Genomic DNA, 21,674 nt, shown 5'->3' on the forward strand with positions numbered 1-21,674 from the left:
AGGGGATACTTTGTGCTTCCAGCATCTGGAGAAACAAAAGCAATGTAGGCTTATCTGAGTTCTTTTAAAATCATTTGTGAGATAGAACAAAGTGTCAAATCAACTGTTCGGGCTAATTTTTTTTTTTAAATGAACAGTTCTCAGCTATCAAATCTCCAGTAAATTACTGCACATCTAAAATTTTTCTTTGCAAATGTGAAAGCTGGAAATATGCATTATTTTTAAATTTTGGTTAGCTTGTTTGATTTAATAACTAGGGTGGATGTTCAGCAGGCTTGAATTTTCCTCAAGAGAATGAAGAGGTTATCACTGATCATTCTGTAGGTTTGAATTGTATTTGCTCTTTAAACTAACCTTGATGTTTGTTTTGGCTTTTTCTGTTGTTCTTATTCCACCAGAGTGTATACAAATGTGACTTCTTAAATCTTCAAATTCAGCAACCTCTCCAACTGGCACAAGATGCTATAGATGCCTTTCTCAAGCAACTGAAAAATCCCATCGATTCTCTACCTGGAGAACTGTTCCATGTCGTCGTTTTCTCACTCCTCCTTTCTTACTTTCCATCACCCTATCAACGATGGATATGCTGCAAGAAGGCACATGAACTTCTCGTATTAAATGGCTTATTGCTTGTAATAACTCCTGATTCATCTCATCAGAATCGCCGGGCTATGATGATGAAAAGCTGGAAGATTGCCATAGAGTCCCTGGGTTTTAAACGCTTCAAGTATTCCAAGTTTTCCCACATGCACCTGATGGCATTTAGGAAAACTTCCCTGCAAACAACAAGTGACTTAGTTAGCAGGAACTACCCAGGCATGTTATATATCCCACAGGATTTCAACAGTATAGAGGATGAGGAGTATTCCAACACCTCCTGCTATGTTCGATCAGATACAGAAGATGAACAGCTAGCTTACGGTTTTATGGAGCTACCCGATGCTCCTTATGACTCAGACTCTGGAGAAAGCCAGTCTAGTTCAATTCCTTTCTATGAGCTAGAAGATCCTATATTGCTTCTAAGTTAATGTAGTCGTTGAAACGCCCTTTCAGTCCAACCTCTTGCTTAACTAATTTTGCTATACTAACATGGGCTCAACACACAAAAACGGTTTGCATAAAGAAAATGCAAAGGTTTACAGAGTTTGCTATTTTTTTCTACTTTTGAATTTTAAAATTTATTCTTGTATGAAAGTGGAAAAAATACAAGTTTTATGCAAATGACTCAGTCATAGCATAAATTGCTGTTACTTTCTTTAGATTTGTATCACTAATTTTTTTCCAGAAAGGTACCATTCTTTTCTTTAGTGCTGTGAAGTGTGAATTCTATTTAATTTGCTAAATGTTGTTTCTATATTTTAACTCAATGTGGTTGAGCTTAAGGCACTGGAGTTGGTGGGCTTCTGAGAAGTATATGTAGGAAGAAATAATTTGCACTTTAATTAAATGTGCAGATAGGTTAAGACACTTGGTTACACATGTCCCTTAATTATGGAACAAAACTTTTTTCCAAAACTTGTTTCACTCTGGTTAAGCCTGGGCTGGAGAAAATATAATGCTTGCACATTTGATATTATGTTTATTGCAGCCCTCTTGAGATAACACCAAATTGAGATAACGCCGAAACACTGGAATATATTCATCCATAGTTATACATACTGTGAAATTTCATTGCATAAATAGTAGTTAGACATGAGATTTCTGAAGGTTATCCCCCCCAGAGGAGTATGGTACGTCTAGACAATTATGTTTCGCTTCAAAGCTGGAACGTGGTTTTGCAGTTTTATGAGTGTGCAAGCACTAACATATATCAGTATTCCCCCAATGATGGTGTTCTGTATTCTCTTCAAACTGTGTTTTTTGGGGGACAGGGTGGGTTTTGTCATGTTTTAAAGTAAATTATTTATGCATTTTAAAAACAAACAACTTTTTCTTTAGTTGTCCTTACTTGTAGACCTCCCAAGTTATACAGTAACTACAGACCGATTTTGTAAAAAGGAACATTATACAAGTTTTTCAAGGATACACATACTTGCACAAAAACCTGTATTCAGACCACACGAGTGAAGTTAATATACACTATTTGTTTGCTTATTTGGACCCAAAAATCTTTTGTTTAGTTAAATAAAAACTCCAGTTGTCTGAAAACTGGTCTGCACTGTAAGGAGATGGAACAGAAGTGTTTTACATCTATTAAGTTTTTTAACTTGTGTAATAAATTCGTGAGTTTTTGCAGGAAAAAACAATTCTGTTCAGTGGTAAAAACAGAGGATTCAGTATTAGTTTTGCTTAGATTTCCCTCCATTTAAAAATAATGGCCGGAATTTTCAGATTTGAATGTTAGGCTGTTAAATCTATATGTAAGTGCCTAATAATAAATGATTTGAACTAGGTGCCACATCATGGTTTTAAGACTGACTTCAGCAACATGGTAGAAAATACTAATCTATAGTTTTACAGGTGGTTGTGATGAAATATACCTTACACCATATTAACCTACGATGTTGTATTTATAATACAGAAGTTACCAGATAAACTGAAGTTGTAGTGTGGATTTTACAGTGGTTGCTACAAAAATGAAACTTACCCTTCCACTGAAGTTTTGCACTGCAAGTGTCACAGTTTGACCTACCTGTTTTTCGTTTATACCATTTCCTACAAAGAGTCCTCCTGCATTGGTCCTGCTTACACTCAAACATGAACTGGACTGCAATGCTTCATTCTTTAACGTAAGCTTTTTGTGTCTCAATTCTTAAATTTAAAGCATCCCCTAATACCTGATTCAAATTTGTTATTTAATCTGAATGATAGTTATATACAAACCAAGCAACTATATTCTGATGTGTTAAAAAAAAAATAAGTTTAGACATACAAGTATCATGGTTGACTTTTAAATTTTTTTTACAGAGACTACTTCTCTAACGAAATACACAATGGCTTAAAAATTGGCTGTAAGTCAGTATTTGCATCTAATGATTTACCACTTCACTTTCACTAAAATGTTTGTCATTCAAAGCCTTTCTTCTTCCCAGTTAACCACTGACTCCAGCAGTGTTCATGTTAAAGCTAAAATATTGGTGCTATAAATTCAACTGTTTATGGAAACTTAATCTGTGCATACTTCAAAGTGTACCTAACATTTTAACTGATACTCTTTTTAAAAGAAGTTATATACCAGCTAACATATATGTTGGCATTGGTTAATGTAAAATGGTTTGCGATTCATACAAAAAAGCAATTCAGACTAAGATTTATCCCCCCAAAATAGTTTAAAATATTAACATTTAAAATCTAAGCCTTTTTGGCTGGTTGGTGACACCATTGTATTTGTGGTTTAGGGACCTGAGATTCGCAACAGCTTGGTTTTCTTGCTGCTCATTCTAAATACCTGAAGTGTTCTTTTTTTTTTTTTTTTTTTTTTTACAAGGGACAGTAGATTGTGGTGGAGGTGGAAAGTGGGATTTACATAAATACTTATACCTCTCTGAACAATAAAGTGATATCAGGAGTTGGATATTTGGCTTTGGTGCAAGAAGAATGTTTCTCAGATATGAAATATTTGAAAATTATGACTGCAAGAGATCTCTCGTTCTTAAGGTGCTGGAGAAGAAAAGGAGAAAAATGTGTATTTGCATTTCTGTTGTCTTTATGTCACTACTTTTTGTGAACAAAGCACATTTATTAAAAAAAAAAAAACAAACTGAAAACCTTCTTAAAAATTGTTTCTTTGGGGTGGAGATGCCGTCCTTTTTTCTTCCTGTGCAATCGGTTTATGCTGAAATCCAGTGAAACCAATGCATAGTTATTTTCCTTATTGTCAAGAAAATAGTTCTGTTGGGTTTATTTTGTAAACAACTGAATTATAGTAAAGATGTTAAATTTGGTAGTTCAGTTTCAGCTTCTACATCTCAGTTGTTGTCTTTGCTTTACAGAAGGGTTTTTGGAGTTCCTCCAGTTGATCCTGTATCATGTTTCTTTGCCTGCCTGCTTAGGATGCGACCACTTTCTAATGCAGTTCCTCTCTTCTCTCTCTCTAGATGTTCTTAGTTTCTCCTCTATCTCCCTGAAATATCTTTGCAGCCCCTGTTGTACGTTGGCCCTTTGAGGTCATTGCTGTATTTTTCTACGTAGTGATTTTGAGTACTGGAGGTGTTGGGAAAGGATGGCAGTGGGAAAAGAAACCCAAAGAACTGAAATGCAAGGCTCCTACTCAGATCCAGATTCTAAGAAAATTAGATTTCAGCAGAACTGAAGTGTGTCCCTAGCACTGCAGAGCCTAGCTGGTATATTCTGGTCTCTTACTTGACAGTGAAGATCAGAAAATGTGATTTCACAGCTGTCCTCAGTATTGCTTCCTGCAGAATCTTTCTGCCCTTTTCTTCTTCAGGGAGACTTGCTGACTTGTCCTTAAAAATGTGATCATTCTAAGTCTTTTTAATTGTATCTCCATGAATCAGCAGTGTATCTTTGATTCCATGCAGTTGGGATATGTATGTATTCAGATTTTTGACTCCTTTTTCCTCATTTCCTTAATTTTCCTCAATTCATTGTTGTGTACCTGTAGAATAGCAGATTTTTTTTTTTTAGAAGGATTGCATTTCACAAACTTGCACAGAAACTTAGTTGTGTTTTTACTTTTTAAGTAAAATATTCTCTGAGAAGTTCAACAAATAGTTGCTTGAAGAGTATTCCTAAATCACGGTTGGACAGATACGGTACCAGCTAAGTGTTGTCCATGATGCTGGTAAAGCATCTGAAGCAGGTGACACATACTGACCAAGTTAGATTTCTACTGTTCTGCTTGTTAAAGGAAAACCTCTTAGCTTTTTTTTTTTTAACCCATGTAACTTTTAGGCTTGTTGGCCAGTTTTATTTAAAATTTGAAGAGGGGAAAGGATTTTGGAGATGACTGAGGTTCTTGTGAATCAGTTGTCTGAATAATTGAGGCAGGAAAGACAGACTGTCGAAGTTTAGATGTTTGAGTATCCAGCTGCTGCCCGTCAGCACCAGTGCTTCTTGACTAAGGGGATGAAGGGGCTGGTTGTGATGAACGGATTACAGGAACAAAGGACATAAATCTGCAGCAGGCCAGCCCTGTTGCAGCTCAAAAAGCCCTTGTGCAGCAGCTGTCTAAACTCATTCAAAGTCGAACTACCTTTGTTTTGCCTGTCTAAGCAATGGAGTTATTAAGATCCAGAAACTTCCTGCTCTTGCCTACCTGCCTGTGAGGGCCAATTCAAAACATGCGTTTCCAACACAGCGTTGTGAAACACTGATGGTCAAGGAAGTGTGCCTTCTGTATAATGCAAGGGTGGTGAAAGCTCTTGTTTAGGAAGCATGGGTCAGCCCAGGACCAGAGTCCTCGCCCCCAGAAGGCTCCTGCTAGCAAATGATGGGAAAGGCTAAAGAGGGTTCAGTTTGTGTTGCAGCCCTGATTCAAACACAGCTTTCCCTCTTCTGTGTCCTAAGCACCAGCTGACAGTGTTTAGAGGTTTGGTTTTTTATTTTCATTCTCCCAGCCTATTAACCTTGCATTTTTTTGTCTGTGGAGGGCAGAATGCGCTTTCACTCTTGCCTATCATCTAGATGCTACTGAATTCCCAGACAGCTGTGGGGCTGGAGGGTGCCAATGGGAACACTGTTACAACCCCACTCTGGCCCATCAACACCAGGTGGGATGTAGGTGAGTCTTCTTACAAAATGCTGCTCTGGACTCCAGGCAGCTGGAACAATGCAACACAGCCCAGGCCTGGCCCTGGCAGGGCGCAACACCAGCACCGCTCTCCTCTCTTCTCTCCCCTTCTTACACACTGTGGACCGGACTCCTCGGTGCAGCCCCTCCTCAGTTGCTCTGGGTATTTTGGGGTATTTCCTCTCCAGCCAGGCATGCCCCCCTTGTCCCTCAGTGCAGCCCCCACAACCCCTCATAACGCCACCTTCGTACCTTGTGCAGGCACAGCGGTCACCAACCTAAGTAAGAGCAGAGCTTCCCTCAGAAGTGATAGTGTGTAATACAGCACTAAGTGTTTGTTAAGAAAACTCTTATTCCCGCAGAAGGCGAGGATTTTTGTTTCCTTTCAGCAGAGGTTACCCTAGGCCTGGGCGGGGGGGGGGGAGAAAGAGGGGGGCGGCCCGCCTTCTCCCCGCCGCCGGCAGCTGCCCCCGGCCTGGCTGGCGCCGCCTGAGCGCAGGCACCGTCCCACCGAGCGCCTTGTCGTCCGGGGCAGGCGCGGGCCCGGCCTGGCCGCCGCGGCCAGCTGGACTCCGGCAGCTCCCCCGGCTTCGCCGCCCGGGCGGCCGCGGCGATGTTTGAGCCTTGGCGCGGCCCGTAGCCGGGACGCCTCACTCAGCCTCAACATGGCGGCGGCGCTGCGCGGGGGGGTGGGAAGTTTCCGGGACGCCTGTTGAGGTGAGTGCCGGCCGGGGCCGGGGCCGGGCCGCCGCCCGCGGGCAGGGGACACGGCGGAGGCCGGCTGCCCCCCGGCGCCGTGTGTGTGGAGCAGGGCCCAGTCACCGCGGCGGGGCGGGGGCGAGGGGACCTGGGCGGCCTGGCGGACGGCCCCGGGGGGGACGCGGCCTCCCCGGGCAGGCCCGTGCCCTGGCGGGGCGGGGGCCGTCTGCACGGAGCAGCTTCCCGGAGCGGCAGCTTGTGTTAAGCGGCGTTGCCCCGGCAGACCGGCGGCTGGCAGCGGGAGCCAAATGCCGTCGTTAAACTTCACTGGCCGGGCCAGCCCAGCAGCTGGTGCTTCGGCCGGGTGCTCTCCCGTTTCTGACACCAGTAATCCGTAGTATGGGCCCGGTATTAACATCTGAAACCCAACACAGTCGTTCATTTGAGGTTTAAGCCTACTGTATTAATGCGTTAGCTAAATACGACTTTTTGTTTAAAAAAAGTCTCACAGAGTTGCTCTTTAAAAAAAATATGCACTAAACTGGAAGAATAAAGCTGAAGGAAAGCGGGTCCAGTATTTTAGATAGGTCTCACCTGGACTTTAAGTCAACTGCAGTTAAACTACTGCACCATCTTCGGGTTTTGGTTCTTTTTTCTACTTTCCTAGACAAATTATGGTAAAAACTACTTTGGGAATGCTGTTCCCTTACATATAGGAAAGCTTTTGGATAGTTTAGTGTCCAAATCTATAGTTGGACTCTAGGTTTTGCTTAAAATTGTGTTTGCAAAAGTTGATGAATATTTATGGGTGTACATATTCTGTTTGTTTTGAATCGAAATGCTATTTGCTCAGGTATGTAACTCAGATATTGCAATCTGAAGCTTTAAGGTCATTAGTTTAAAAACAAACACCACCCCACCTCCCCCGACTCTGAACAGTCTTTGTCTAAACAGTCAAAGTCTTAATAGAAACGAGTAACAAATAGCTATGTTTTAAAGAATAAATCAGATACTGAAATTTCTCATTAAAATTGTCTAAATTGCTGTGTTACATTTATTTAGCAGTATCTGTGTGATGGGATACATTAATCATGAAAATGCTGCCTTGTCTTCTTTTCCGCAAAAAGCTGACCATGTGTTTTGATTAGAAAAAGACTAATGATTAATAGCGTGGTTTAGTAGTACACGTTTTTGCTAATTGGCTAGACGATCAGGAAGAGGAGGTTGCATTCACGGTCTGAGCTGTCCTTTTGCAAATACTTCGTGCTCAAGGAGACTTTGTGTCTTTCCGCTAGGAACAGGCATGTTCCCCTGCCCCGGCACTTGGTGCGGCATGTGGGGTGGCAGCAGAGGAGATTCTCTTTCGTGTTTCTGACGATGTGATGGCAGCAAAACTCCACTTGGCACGAGCTGAACCAGTCAGAGTAGTTTTCGTCAGAGTGGCTGCTTGCCTGCAAGGGAGTTTGCTAGTGAAATGATCCCACCAGAAAATAATTTTGCGACAGGAGCAAAATTTTAAGCCAGGCGTTAGGCGGGCGCGTATGAGCCAGCCTGCTGACTTCCGTGAGGCTGGTGTCCAAGTGAATACGTACAGTGTTAGCCCCTTGACTTGGAGGGGTTCCAGAAAAGCTCAGGAATCAAGATAACGGGACGGGGCGGCAGATGTGCTTCAGCATAGCAGTAGTCACGCGTCAGTGCTGTGGGTTGGAAGGAGATGTGAAATCGTTCCTCTATACTCGAAGATCTTAAAGGTCTTTTCCAACCTAAATGATTCTATGATTCTATTCATGGTTTGAACGAGAGATAACTGTGGAGGGGAGGGCATGCGTAGGAGTTGAAATAAATGGCTCAAGCTGTCTATAAAGCAAATGTTGATTGTAGTACAAGAAACAGTGAGACTGCGGACAGTGCTATGATACCTGGTATATTGTAACCTGGAATACGATAACTAACTTTGGGCTCTGTTATCTATATGAAGTAGAAAACAAATGAAAGGTTGAGGGCAACAGTAAGTATATTGCCAAGTGAGGGGAGAAATATTATGCAATCTTAAGCATCCAGGCAACTCAAAATGAAGTTTATATGTATAAAACTAATAATAATGAGTACTATGAAAATGCACAGTTAAAATCCAAAGAACTTTAACTTGCAACGGCATCGTGTAATAACCATTTGCTTTAAGTATATGGTATGTATTCTGTTTCAATTTAACAGATTTTTCATGCACAGTTCTTTCCAAAGTAGTATCTGCAATGTTGTTAGGTATTTAACATAATTTGAAAATATATGTTATCAAACTTAAGTAATTTAAACAATAGGATTTCTTAGGCCTAGTTTGTCTTTACACCAATTCCTTAAGCTGGTTTTACACTGGGTGTCAGTCTTCAAATTAGCCAAAGCTTATGGGCAAATCAGTCAATTCACTTTTTCTTTTGTTGTTCACTGATTTATAAAATGAGAATTTAAAAATCAAGAGAGAATAAAGTCTAAGTTTTGAGTTTCAGTCAAGGTGCCCTTTCATACTTCCCCCAGCATTATAAATTAAAGCAATAAGCGATAACCTAGCTCTGAGTGTTCTTGACACATTGGCTGCTCTCTCATACGATTAACTCTTCAGAAGTCTCTACAAGATGGGCGATTAGGTAATTACTTCCAAAATGATAGATGCTACATATGAGTCGTCTTATTTCTTGGGGATTCTGCCCATAACCTGTATAATCATACGCTTAGATAAACTTCCATTGATAACTTTAAAAACAAAAGTTATACATAAATATAAATAGTACATAGGATTTCAGTAAGTTTTAACTAAGGGAATTTGGATGACTGGTTGTTCTGGGGCTCTTTGTAATTTGTAATACTTCTTAAGAAAATTAGAGATGAAAAAATATTGATGCTGATTTTCTTGTTTCTGTATTTCCTTGTGATCCACCTGTTGTTTTCTGCCTTATTCTCTCTGGAGGTATAGGCTCTGTTTTATTCAATTAGTGACTCCTGGTTTAGAATTTCTAGGCACAAAAGGATCAAAAATCAGAAGTACGTGTGGTTCTCTTTACATGTAGTTTCACAGAAAGCTTGTTCTCTGAGTAATTCTTATCAATTTGTCACTTACAACACATTTTGTGTACAGAACAGGGTTGTGACTTCAAAGTGCAAACTGTTTTTGCCTTTAACTAGAGAGCTTTGGACTACGCCTCTGACAACTCTGGGATAAGTAGAAAGTATATAAATACAGTGAAATAGAGATTTTCAAGGAAATAACATTTCCTCGATAACTTTTTTGTTTTTAATTATAGGAATTAATAGTATTGTTTATGTGTAAACGCAGTAAGATGAAACACCAATAGGATTACAGTGATCCTCGTGTTTCAAGACTGAGTTCAGACCAGGAAGAAGCTTGTCCCGTAAAATAGTAATGATGTCCAGTGAGATCTGCCTAGCCACGTTTTCTTACAAAATTCCCCCTAAAAATATTGCTATCTGTTCCTATACTATATTAAAAAGAAAAGCATGGCAGTTAAATGGATCTGAGTAGGGGGAGCTTATGTTCTAAATATAATATTTATCCTGATCATTTTTTTTTGTAGGGAAAAAAGTGGCTTGGAGGGGTGAAAATTAAGGCTTTGATTGTGCATTAAGAAAAGTCTCTGAAAATGTTACCAGATCAGTTGATACATCCATGTGTCCACTCCTCTTCTGTGAAACGGAGATAATGTTAATACCCATTTTCATGATCTGCTGTGGGTTAAGCTCGTTAACTGATTGTGGAGTTCTTTTTGTAAGTCCTGTAGCTATTTGACTACTAAAAAGAAGTCTTGCAAAGCATACTGAAAAGGTTTAGTATAAAGTGAGAACTTACAAATGTAACAGTGAAGTAAAACAATGTTTTAAAACAATCTTAAAATATTTTAGAAGGTAATGGGTATCATAGGAATATTTTGAATATCCATAGATAACCAGTATAGATACCTAATGGGTGGTTTTTGTGGAAAAACTGCACAGGCCAGGTTTGGTTCACCTTTTCCTCTCATTCAAATTGTGAAATAAAATTTATGCAAAACCCATTTTATATTGGTTTTAATAATGACCCCAATTTGAATAACCTTTAACTTACTTGATCTTTATTATGTGTTTTTTAATTTAGATGTTAAACTCCTTGGTGAGAAAGGATGTGTCACGTTTATGCTGTGTATGATTAAAAGGAATTATTTGCCTCTAACACATCTTTTAATTCTTCTTCCAGGACTTCAGTGATTCTGGACTGCTGTTACTGAAATGAAATTACAGAAGGTGGCGTTTGCATTGCGTTTGTTGGATGAAACCCAAATATTTACTTTCAGTCAAGTGGGTAAAATCCCCTAACTGTGGTTTACATGTGTAGGTCACTGCGTTACTGTGTTAGTCATTGTCTCTATGCAGCAATGACAAGGCTAGAAGAAGCAAACAGAGAAGTGAACATGCACTCATCAGTCAGATACCTTGGCTATCTTGCCAGAATCAACTTACTGGTTGCCATTTGCATGGGCCTTTACGTCAGATGGGAAAAAACGGCAGATGCACTGATTTTGGTAATATTTATTCTGGGGCTCTTTGTTCTTGGAATTGCCAGCATACTGTACTACTATTTTTCAATGGAAACAGCAAGTTTGAGTCTCTCCAATCTTTGGTTTGGTTTTTTGCTTGGCCTTCTCTGTTTTCTTAATAATTCTGCCTTCAAAACGGATGTGAAAGAAGAAGCTACTAAATATTTGCTCCTTTCTGCCATTGTTTTAAGGATACTATGTGCTTTGGTTGAGAGGATTTGTGGTTGTATTCATCATCGACCGACTCTGCTGACAACAGTTGAATTTTTGGAGCTAGTCGGATTTGCAATTGCCAGCACAACTATGCTGGTAGAAAAATCTATGAGTATTATTCTGTTGGTCATGGCTTTGGCTATGTTGATTATTGACTTACGTATGAAGTCTTTTTTGGCAATTCCAAATTTGGCAATTTTTGGAGCCATTGCATCCTTACTCTTTTTTCCATCACTGCAAATCCCCACAAACCCATTTGCCTTGGCATGTTTCTTCAGCTGCCTGATTTCAGATCCCCTTCTCGACGTTTACTTCAGTGGACTTTCAGTTACTGAACGATGGAAGCCCTACTTGTACCGTGGTAAAATTTGCAGAAGGCTTTCTGTCATCTCAGTTGGAGTCATTGAACTAATCTTTTTCATTCTTGCAGCCTTTAAACTACGTGATTTGGATCTCTGGTATTTTGTGATACCTGGTTTTTCTATTTTTGGAATTTTCTGGATGATTTGTCATGTGATTTTTTTTATAACTCTTTGGGGATTTCACACAAAACTAAATGACTGTCACAAGGTGTACTATACCCACCGTGCAGAAAACAACAGCCTTGACAGAGTTATGGCATCTAAAGGAATGCGTCACTTCTGTTTAATTTCGGAACAGCTAGTATTTTTCAGTCTCGTCGCAACTGCTGTTTTGGGAGCCGTTTCTTGGCAGGTAAATAATAATCTCTGTATCTTGATCTCCCTCCTGAGAATGCTCCTGAGAATTGTTGACTCCTTAAAATTTCTGTGACATTTGATGGTGTGCTGTGGCTCAGCAATTCAATGTTGGAACACTTGGTTTCACCAACATGCTCTTCAAATTTAACACTTTGTGCTGCTTTAAGGCAGCTGGAACTCACCAGCTTCCTTAGGTGGGCAGAATGGGAAGAGTTAGTGCTTCCAGGGCAAAAGTGTGCAAAGTATTTTAAGTTTACCTACTTGTGAAATTATTTTGCTTTTGAATTCATTGTGCCATAAAATTTGTTTTCAAAGTAAATCATAGTGTTGAACCCTAGTAATACACACTATATGGAGGGCTTTTCTTATGGACTGTTTTAATTGAATCAAGGCAAATTCCTGTTTTAAGAATGTATTTTTCAATAATTTTGCTTTGCATTTAACCATTAATGTGGAGTTAGAGATCAGCTGATAAACTGGTAATTTGTTGTTATAGCATGTGCTTTAAGTGTCTTATTTTCAAATCTGGTTATGCACCACAGGACACATCCTCTGAAAGACCAGTTCTTAAAATCACACAGCGTTCTCTGACTTTTCTTTCCATTTCTGAATTAAGGACGTTGTCTTTTCTTTAGCAGAAAGCATACATTTCTCTCAAAATGTTTGTTCAGTGCCCAAGTTAAAGTACATTGTGTGTTGTCACAGTTGCAGCAGGGTGGAAAGAGAGTTTGGTGTCTATTTTCTTTTTTAAGTTGATCTAAAAAAAGACATCAATCATTTTGGTACCCGTGCATCTCTTAAATGAATTACATATATTATATATACAATACGTATCTAAAAATTATATATTATTTATGGGAGATCCAGTTTACAGAAATGTCTCTAGTGTTTCCAAAACAATTTGCTGCCCATTCCTGCAGATTTTCTTAGATTAAATAACCTTGTGGATGAAAGGTGTTAAAGAACTTGGTGGAAAAGGAAACTGACAGTTATTTTGTAAGGTTTTGTGGGGTTTTTTTTTGTTTGACTTGGTTTTGGTTTTGTATTTTTTTGGTTTGGTGGGGGGTTTTTTTGGTGTGTGGTTGGTTTTTTTTTTTGCATGAAGAGCATTAGAGGTTAACACACAAGCGTGGGTAGTTTTGCTCTTTCTTTGGAAAAGTATCAGCATGCATAGCTATAGTGTGTGGGCTTGCAGAAAGGACAAAAGGAAGAAATAGAAACAAAGAGAGGTAGAGAAGAAAAATCCCCAAAATGTATTTACAGAAAGTGAAGGTGCTAATGCACTGAAAGAAATGGGAAAGTGGTTTGGGACACAGAAACAATAAAGATGGAATATCAGCATGCTAGTATTTCTAACTTCCATACTTTTTCTTCTGAGACTTGTGTGATTTTATTAAAATGCAGGTCTTAAATTTTTATATGCTAGATGACTGTTTTTCAGTGAAAGCAATTTTTTACCGTCTCTATCAGATAGTCTTACAAATTTCTCTATCCTTGCCCTCCTCCTTTAACATGCTGAGACACATTAGTTAATAATTACATAGTTTTAAAATTACTTGGATGGAGTCACTCCACCTAGTTACACCTAACAAAGCAGTCAGAACACATCAAGTGCGTAAGTTGTCCAGATAGTCACTGGAGAGAGGCAGTTTCTTTTGATGGCGCCCAGAGCCTGTCTGCAGGGAGTTAACCACCAGACTTGGACAGGATCTCCCGCTGTAGCCCTTCAGGCGAAGGGCTCCCTCTCCCCATGTCATCTGTTCAAAGCACATAGGCGCTTCCTTTAGAACTGCTTCATTATTGCAAGCTGTCCGCGTAAGCAAGGAGGATTGGGTCCATACTCATCTTGTTACTTTTTTCTCTTTACATTGATAATTCATTGTAATTTTTTTCTGTCTCTGTCCTCTGCCCCAAAATAACTGCAACTGTTACATGTCTGATAATTTTCAGGCCTCTCTAATTCTGAAAAAGTGCAGTTGTACTGTGGAATGACTTGTGCAGGACCGTTCACAAGAAGCAAACTGGCAATGTGTCTAAAATCTTAATACTTGTTATTGGCTAATTTCAGTTTGTAGCATCCTATGTGTACGCTACATAAGATAAGCTGTTGCTCGTCACCTCTGTCTGATAGGTTGTGTATTTGCCTATTCAGTGGGAAAAGAAGTAATTGTAGTGGCAAAAGTGAAAGGCATCAGACCAAATACTTCTGCTTGTCAGGAAATCCAGTTTTTTCTTATAATAGTTTATTTTTAGTAGATAATTACATTTACATTTCTTTTATTATATTTATATTTCTTTCATCATGTATTTATAGTAATGAATTAACTTAAGATTATGAATGCAGTTGTCTCCAACTAAAATAATTTCTACTTCAGAAGATGTTGCGATGTTTGTCTTGCAGATCGCTGTGCCTATTCCATCTGTTGTTGGAAAATGAAATACTTTATCAGACCTGGCCAGAACATAATTTAATAAATGGATGTATCATTTATTATAGTGATTGCAGGAAACTGTGGCCTTTTCTGTATTTTTCTGGGTAGTGTCAGGTTTCAAAATAATTAGAAGTAAGAAACCAATGATGCATAAGCATACAATTTACCTTCTTGCAGGGCACTTGGTTTTTTCTAGAGGCTTAAGGAAACTAGTATTGTTTCTTCTTTGTATCCATGAACTATGGGGAATTCAAGGCCTCAAGACTCTACTTTAGAATCCTTTGCTGGATTTTTGAGTCTGCTCTTTCAGGAGGTCTGACAAGCTCAACAGTAATGCAGAAAGCAAGCTTCTCCAGTGAATATGTACTTTCCTTATGGTGATTTATATGTATTGTAACAGTTAAAGAGACAACTCAGACTGTTAAAGAACACTCTTTGCCTTTCCTCTTTAAAAAGTAGTAGTTATTGCTAAATACTTAGTGGGTTGGGATTTCAGGGTTTTGCTTGGTTTTGTTTGTTTTTTAAGAAAACTTTGCTGCAGAAAAAAGCTAGTGACATAAGTATGTGGTAGAAAGAGATCTTAGGGCTGTGTTAGATGCCTTTCCATGAAAACATCAGCTTATTGTTTATTAGTGGTCAAAAAACCAAATGAAACATTGGGAATTATTAGGAAAGGACTGGAGGTATCATTATGCCACTGTATAAATCCGTAGCTTCTATATTTTGAATAACAGTGCAATTCTTGCTTGCCATCCTATAGGTAAGAAAACAAGCAAAGGTTCAGAGAAGGGCAACAAAATTCGTTATAGACATGAAACAGTTTACATGGAGGGAATGAATAAACAAGGATGCTTCAGTCAGGAAAAGAGAAAACTAAGTGAGAATATGATGAACCATCTAAAATATTATGTGTGATGTGGGAGAAGGAAAACAGTAAGAAACAATAAACGATCAGTTCCAGTGCAAAAGTTGAGGGGGAATCAAGCTGCAAAAAGCAGGTTGGAGCCAGATAGATGGGAGTAGTTCCGCATACAGCGCTGAGTTAGCTCTGGGGCTGGGTATCGTGGCATGCTGTATGTGCCGAGCAGTTGCAGAGGCTCAGGAGGAAGCTAGACAAGTTCATGGAAACAAATTCACTGAGGTTTATGTACTACATGGAAACCATGTCTGGCTCAGGAAGTCCTTGAGCCACCAGTGGTTGGAGTACTCAGGAAACATATGTGCTTGGTCTGTCCTTACAGTCTTTCCTATGCATCCATTTGGCTTCTTTGGAGACAAGACATTCTTCTAGATGGACTTTTGGTGTAGCCTAATGCAGCCACTCTTACATTCTTACAATATGGAATTTTTTTTTTAGTTAACATGTTCAACGTAATTTTTCCTTTTATCCTTAGGAAAGCCACGTATTCCTCAGTCACCAGTTCCTGAAAATGTGTTTGAGCTTTTTAAAATTGTTTAAAACATTTTTCACATACGTAAGATTAACAGTTTTCAGTCTTCGCAACTTGCAGTTTGGGATTTATGTTGTCATTTTAGTAAGTGCTAATTATATCTGAAATCTGTTAAGTGTCACCTAGAAGGTGAAGCATTTTTTATTTATACCTTTCCTCACCCTGAAGAGGTACTGAAAGCTTGCTTAATGATACTGCATTTGTTAAGAGAGGTACCTTGAAATCGCTTCATGGTCTGCCATTTGACCTCCTATATAATGAATAGAATTGGCTAAAAATCTAAGCCTTGGAAAGGTACTTCCTAACAGTCAACTATAAATAATTAGCCCTAGCATATAAAAGGTCTAGCTCAGCTGTGTGTGTTAGGTTATAGCCAGAAATGAGGTAGTGGAGGGGAGGGGTTCTGTTTCATGGAAAACTTTGTTACAGGCACATTATATATGCCCTTTTAATAACTGTAATATCTGTTCATCATATAAATCTCAAGTGTATGAAAGGTCAAGACCTAAAGAGACAGTTGTCTGTTAATTGGTGGCTAGAAGTATCCTATTTGATTAAAATTGCCAGAAAAATATCAAATCTCCTTTTGTGGAAAGGCTTTTAAAGTGACGTCAGTTACCTCGCTGTTGCACACACAGTGGTTTTCTGACGCATGCAGAACTGTTGAGGCTGGAAGTCCTGTTAGCCGAGGACCTTTCTTTAAGGGGAGCTTAACCCTTGTAATAAGCCAAGGGTTGAAAGTCTCTGTTCCTGATGGTTTGGTATGTGCTTGGGAAGAACTGTGACTCCTGAAAGCAGAATTTCTCTCCGACATACCAAGCTTTAAATGTGAAGAGCAGAATTGTCAGGTCTGTCTGAAGCTGGAGGGTGAGCTCAGGAAGCACAAGAAGTGGAAAAGTAATTTGTTAAAGCTGGTTGCATTCAAAAATGGAGTAACAGCTTTTCAGTGGGGCATGTTTCAGTTGGGACATGGTCTGCTTCTGAGAATAATCCCTGCTTTAGCTGGAGAGGCAAGACACCTTGCCTTGTCGGTAGAAACACATTCACATTTTCCTTGCAAAATCTGCAGGAAGTGCTCTGCACCTGCCTTTACGTTTGTGTGAGTAATTTCAGTCAGTTCAATAGACTCTTCAGCTTACTCATTTCAGCAATTACTCACGTGCCTGTCCATAATTAGGCCCTTGGATGGGACAAGATCCAGCAGAAGTCATGCAAATGACTCGGGCATTACTTTTCTCAGAAGCCAATAAAATTATGAAAAAATTGCAGATGGAGGTCTTCAAATTTGCAAGCAAAGATCTTGGAAAGGTTTGGAGGAATCTTTTTCTCAGAAATTTAAAATCAGATTTTGTTAAGTGCTCTATGCCAAGGTAACAGTACAGTTTTTCCTGAATTACTGGTCAAACAGAATTATTATCCCTGGAAGACCTGTATTTAATATTACCAAGAGAAAAATGAACTATGTCAGAGACAGGTAAAGTAATGGAATGAAGTACTTTCAGTACCTTATTCTTGTTTTTAGTTAATTTTATGGGTTAGTAAAATAATAATCTTCATGATATGCATGAGTGCTTGTACTTAGATGGACAGTACTATTGAACTCAAATTATTCATGGAAGAAAAGTTAGTTTATGTATGAGTATTTTCTTGTTTTGGGGAGAGTTAGTGATTTTGTAGTCTTTATTGTGGTGTGATTGGCTGGTGTTTCTTGAAAGCTCAGTTTACAATGCCTTAATAAAGTGGAAGATGGTGACTTTTTTTAACTTCTCTAAAAACAAGATTATTTTCTGACTAGTAAGAAGTTCTCTAAGTAACGTCTATATTTACCTGCACATACTTTTGTTAACATTGCAGATTAAATAACTGTTTTGAATGCAAATCATATCCAGTCTTTATCCTTCATTTTCCCCTGCTTTTCTTCCTGACTTGTATTTTTAATCCAGTCCTCCTCAGCCTTTGCTTGTCCAGTTAAATATTGTTTTTTTGGCCCCTCGGAGGCTCTGCTGTACCCTCTGGTCTCTCTCCATATTGTCTCAAATAGTCATTCCACTCCTGCTTCCCTCCCCCCCCCCCCAGCCCCTCTGTCTGTCCGGTCATCTTTAGTTCCTCCTTTCTTTTCCTCAGTCAGTTTTTCCCCTCCATGCCTATTTCACTTGCATATCTGTGCCTTGCTATTTCTTTATAGACTCATCTGTTCAGTTTCTTTTGCAATAACATTATTCCCTCTTTCCCAACTGTTTCATCATCTCTTAAGCTGGATCTTAAATCCCCCTTGCTCACTGCTCATCATTTCTTCTCAAACTCACTATCTTGTTTATTTTTGCTGCCCATCTTCCTCTCTGCGGTAGGTGCTCAGCCCTCCTTGGCTCTCTACCTTTCCAGCCCTGTCCTGAGGGCTACGTCAGGTTGCCTGCTCACATCCACAGTGGCAGCACACCTTGCTGCTGTCACCACCACTTCCAGAAGCCCTAGGTCATGAAGAGGATCTCTGGTGACAAGAGACAGGAATTATTCAGTGTTAGTCTAAAGAATCTGATTTATGTGTTAAGCTTTGCTGTCAAAGTCTCATTAATTCCAGAATTCAAATTTTTATATTAAAAAGAAATCAGAAATCCATTTAGAGTGCTTTTAAATTGGCAACCACTTCTGGTTTTGCTGGGACAAATGCATGTACACTAAAACACAGGCTTTCCCGTGGTTAGAACAGGAGTCAGGGATGGGAAACATAGCACATTAAATCCGTCTGCCAGTGAACATGATGGCTATTTTCTGCAAACTGTTTTCTGGATTTTCCCAGGGCTGTTTTAATAGTCAGAAGTAATGGATTATTTATTGTTCTCTAGACACTATTCTTTCATTCAATGATTTGTTATAAGGCAGTTTCCTCTGGTAGTTGATCTACATTGTAACTTTACAAATTTTGTCTTTGTGCTTCTTTTTACCTGTAATATACATATCTTGTCTTCATTTGGAATAAGCTATCTATCAAATATTTGTAGATTAGTTATCACATTATCCTTTCTCTCCTGAGCCTTCTCTGTCATGGAGCATATACTTCTTTGTTTTTGCAGAATTGCTGCAGAGGAGCTAAGCAGAACTGTTTATTTTATATTTACTTACGCATGTGTGTATATATGGATATATAAAAATAGGTAAATATTATTCAGCTTGGACAGAATTTTTGCTTGGAAATACACAAAGACATCTTTGTAAGCCTCCTCAGTTCTTGGTCTGTTACATATAATCCTGGGCAGCCTGCTGTAGGTGGCCCTGCTTGAGCAGCAGGTTGGACCAGACGATTTCCAGAGGCCCCTTCCAACCTCAACCATTTGGTGATTCTGTGATCATCTTAGCTGACCTGTTTAGTAATTTATTTTTATTTTAATCAGAAGGGCTCTTCTATAGGTCTTTGTAACTGGCTTCCAATTTAAACTAACATTTCTTTTTTTTTTTTTCTCCTCGTTATTTTCGTCAGTCACATGTCAGTAATGCTCCATTGTTAAATACAGTTCCAGAATTTTTCCACTTTGAACAGTAGTTTACTCCGCAGGACTGGAGTTGTCCTGTCTATGAATATAAAATTATATATCTTGCCTGTAAAATACCTCTAAATTCTTCTGATGTTTTAACAGTTACACTTAACAATAAGCGTTGCTTGAAAAGCTAAAGGAAGTGGAAAGATAATAGAATCATAGAATCGTTAAGGTTGGAAAAGACCTCTAAGATCATCGAGTCCAACCGTCGACCCAACACCACCATGCCCACTAAGCCATGTCCCTAAGTGCCTCATCTACTCGTCTTTTAAATACCTCCAGGGATGGGGACTCAACCACTTCCCTGGGCAGCCTGTTCCAATGTTTAACCACTCTTTCAGGAAAGAAATTTTTCCTCACGTCCAATCTAAACCTCCCCTGCCGCAACTTGAGGCCATTTCCTCTCGTCCTATCGCTTGTTACTTGGGAGAAGAGACCGACACCCACCTACTAGTGAATCTCACCGATCTTTTATTGTCTGTCATTTCAGTCATCAGAGGCAAGAAGTGTATTTTTTTTTTACCTTTTCTACATTATTTGAAATGAGAACATACTGTGTATTTCCTAAATATTCATTTAGAAGAAGACAGACAAAGGCAAAAAACCCCAAGACTAAGAGATAAAATGGCTTCTCATGTTTTCAGTGGGATTGCTGAGATGGTCCCTGTCTTCTGTCTGCTTTTTGAGCAGTCTGTCTGGAATCAATGGGCACTTGGAGTGCTGGGATGTATGGCAGGCTGAGATTGCCAGTGCAGTCGAAAACAGAATGAAAATGAGTTGAACAGATGAGAGAACAAAATCCCTTTCTGGCTCTGCCTATGCATCCATGGCCATCTGCTCCATTAAGGACCAGTCATCAAATCTTTTGGTTTTAGTAAAGCACTGACAGTCTCCACCTGGCATCTTAGCTGTTAGCTTAAAAGAGGAACCTATCTTCAGATTTACAGTAATTACTAACTTAATTAGATGTTATTTTTTGCTATTTCAAGTTCTTATAGTTTAGGTATTCTAAAATGCCACCAGTCATTTTTTGCAGCACTGAATGAAAATACTATCTTACTGTAGAGCTGCTCTAAACATCATTAATCATTTTTATAGTTTTTAGTGATATATTTCTTCTAAATCAAAACTGTTGAGAAAGTGCTGACAGCAAGTGCCAGCATCTTTACATTAGATAGATGTCTATAAATGTAAAATATCCATACTCACAATACTTTCCTACTCCATAGCGTAAGATGGCCACTAAATGAAGACGAAGTTGAAACTTCAGATGGAGCTGAGTTGATTCATAACACTATAGAGCATAGTTCCTACTCCTCTTTAGTATTTGGTACAAACTCAAAGCAGGATACAGAGCAAGATGGATCACTGAGATGATCCTTACAGTTTCTATGTGGGATCCTTATCTCACAAGTACTTGTGAATTTTCTCGCCGGTGTCTTCATATTAGTAGGAGTACTTTCAACAATTAAGTGTAAATATATTTTTAGAAGTCAGACTCAATCAGAAGTTTGGTGAAAACTATTAATCTTTGTGATGATCTCAAGTTGTGTTATTGCAGAACACTGTGGGCTTAATAACTTGCATGTGTTTAGGGGATTGGGGAAATGCAGGGAGTGTTTAGAACAACATGGCATGTTGTAAGAAAACTTCTGCAATAAAATTCATATAAAGTAACAATATAATAGTATTCTTTGGGATATTATGATTGCTGTAGTTTTTATGGGCAAATGTGTTTTTTATTTTGTAATATGTTTGCTGTGATCAAAACACTAATGCAAGAGCAGTTTACTCTAACATGATCCAAGAAAAGTCATATTTATATATGTCATATTTATATATGATGGAAAAAGCTGAATTTGTTATAAAAATGCGTTATAATACTTCCCAGTCCATGCGTTCAGTCTTTCCAAGGCTTAGAAAATCCTCTAACTAACCGATCGTGAATAGGCAGCTTTTCCAGACGAGCCCTTCAATTTCTGCAGGATGCAAGTCTTCCTTTTTTTTTTTTTTAACTTAAAGCAAATTATCCTTCTTTTATCTACAATTGCAAAAGTAAGTTTCCAAATCTTGAAACTAATTTAGCTAGAGAGCTCTACTATTTCATCACTCTTATATTTTACAAGGTTTCTATAGAATGAAAACTAACCAAATCTTTGTAAGTTTTTATTGCTGCTGCTGAGTCCTTTTCATTTTCTGAGTGTATTTGGAAAACTGAGCAACAAAAATGAACACTTTCTGCTGATACATTTGAAACAAAAATTATATTGTCTTAGTTACAGGATTTTTTTCTCCTTATTGACAACAAAACAAGTTGAGGTTGCACCATAGTTGTTACAGTGTTTTAAGCTT

General features: G+C 38.8%; 2 protein-coding genes across 3 annotated transcripts in view; both read left to right on the forward strand.

The window, feature by feature from the left end:
- The window catches only part of SAMTOR (S-adenosylmethionine sensor upstream of mTORC1), a 38,461-nt gene extending 34,591 nt beyond the window's left edge, over window positions 1-3,870 (forward strand). The window contains 1 exon segment of the mRNA XM_076330677.1: window positions 399-3,870. Coding sequence (XP_076186792.1) covers window positions 399-1,028 — 630 coding nt within the window. The 3' untranslated portion in view covers window positions 1,029-3,870.
- A 2,486-nt stretch (window positions 3,871-6,356) lies between these two features.
- TMEM168 (transmembrane protein 168) overlaps window positions 6,357-21,674 on the forward strand; it is a 29,847-nt gene continuing 14,529 nt past the window's right edge. For both annotated transcript variants that reach the window (XR_012994688.1, XM_076330690.1), the window contains exons 1-2: window positions 6,357-6,409; window positions 10,635-11,901. Coding sequence is in view for 1 of the 2 variants with exons in the window: in XM_076330690.1 (XP_076186805.1) it covers window positions 10,765-11,901 (1,137 nt within the window). In the remaining variant the exon portion in view is untranslated. The remainder of the gene's footprint in view (window positions 6,410-10,634; window positions 11,902-21,674) is intronic.

This window comes from Aptenodytes patagonicus, chromosome 1 (genome assembly GCF_965638725.1).
Source record: "Aptenodytes patagonicus chromosome 1, bAptPat1.pri.cur, whole genome shotgun sequence".
Lineage (NCBI taxonomy): Eukaryota > Metazoa > Chordata > Aves > Sphenisciformes > Spheniscidae > Aptenodytes > Aptenodytes patagonicus.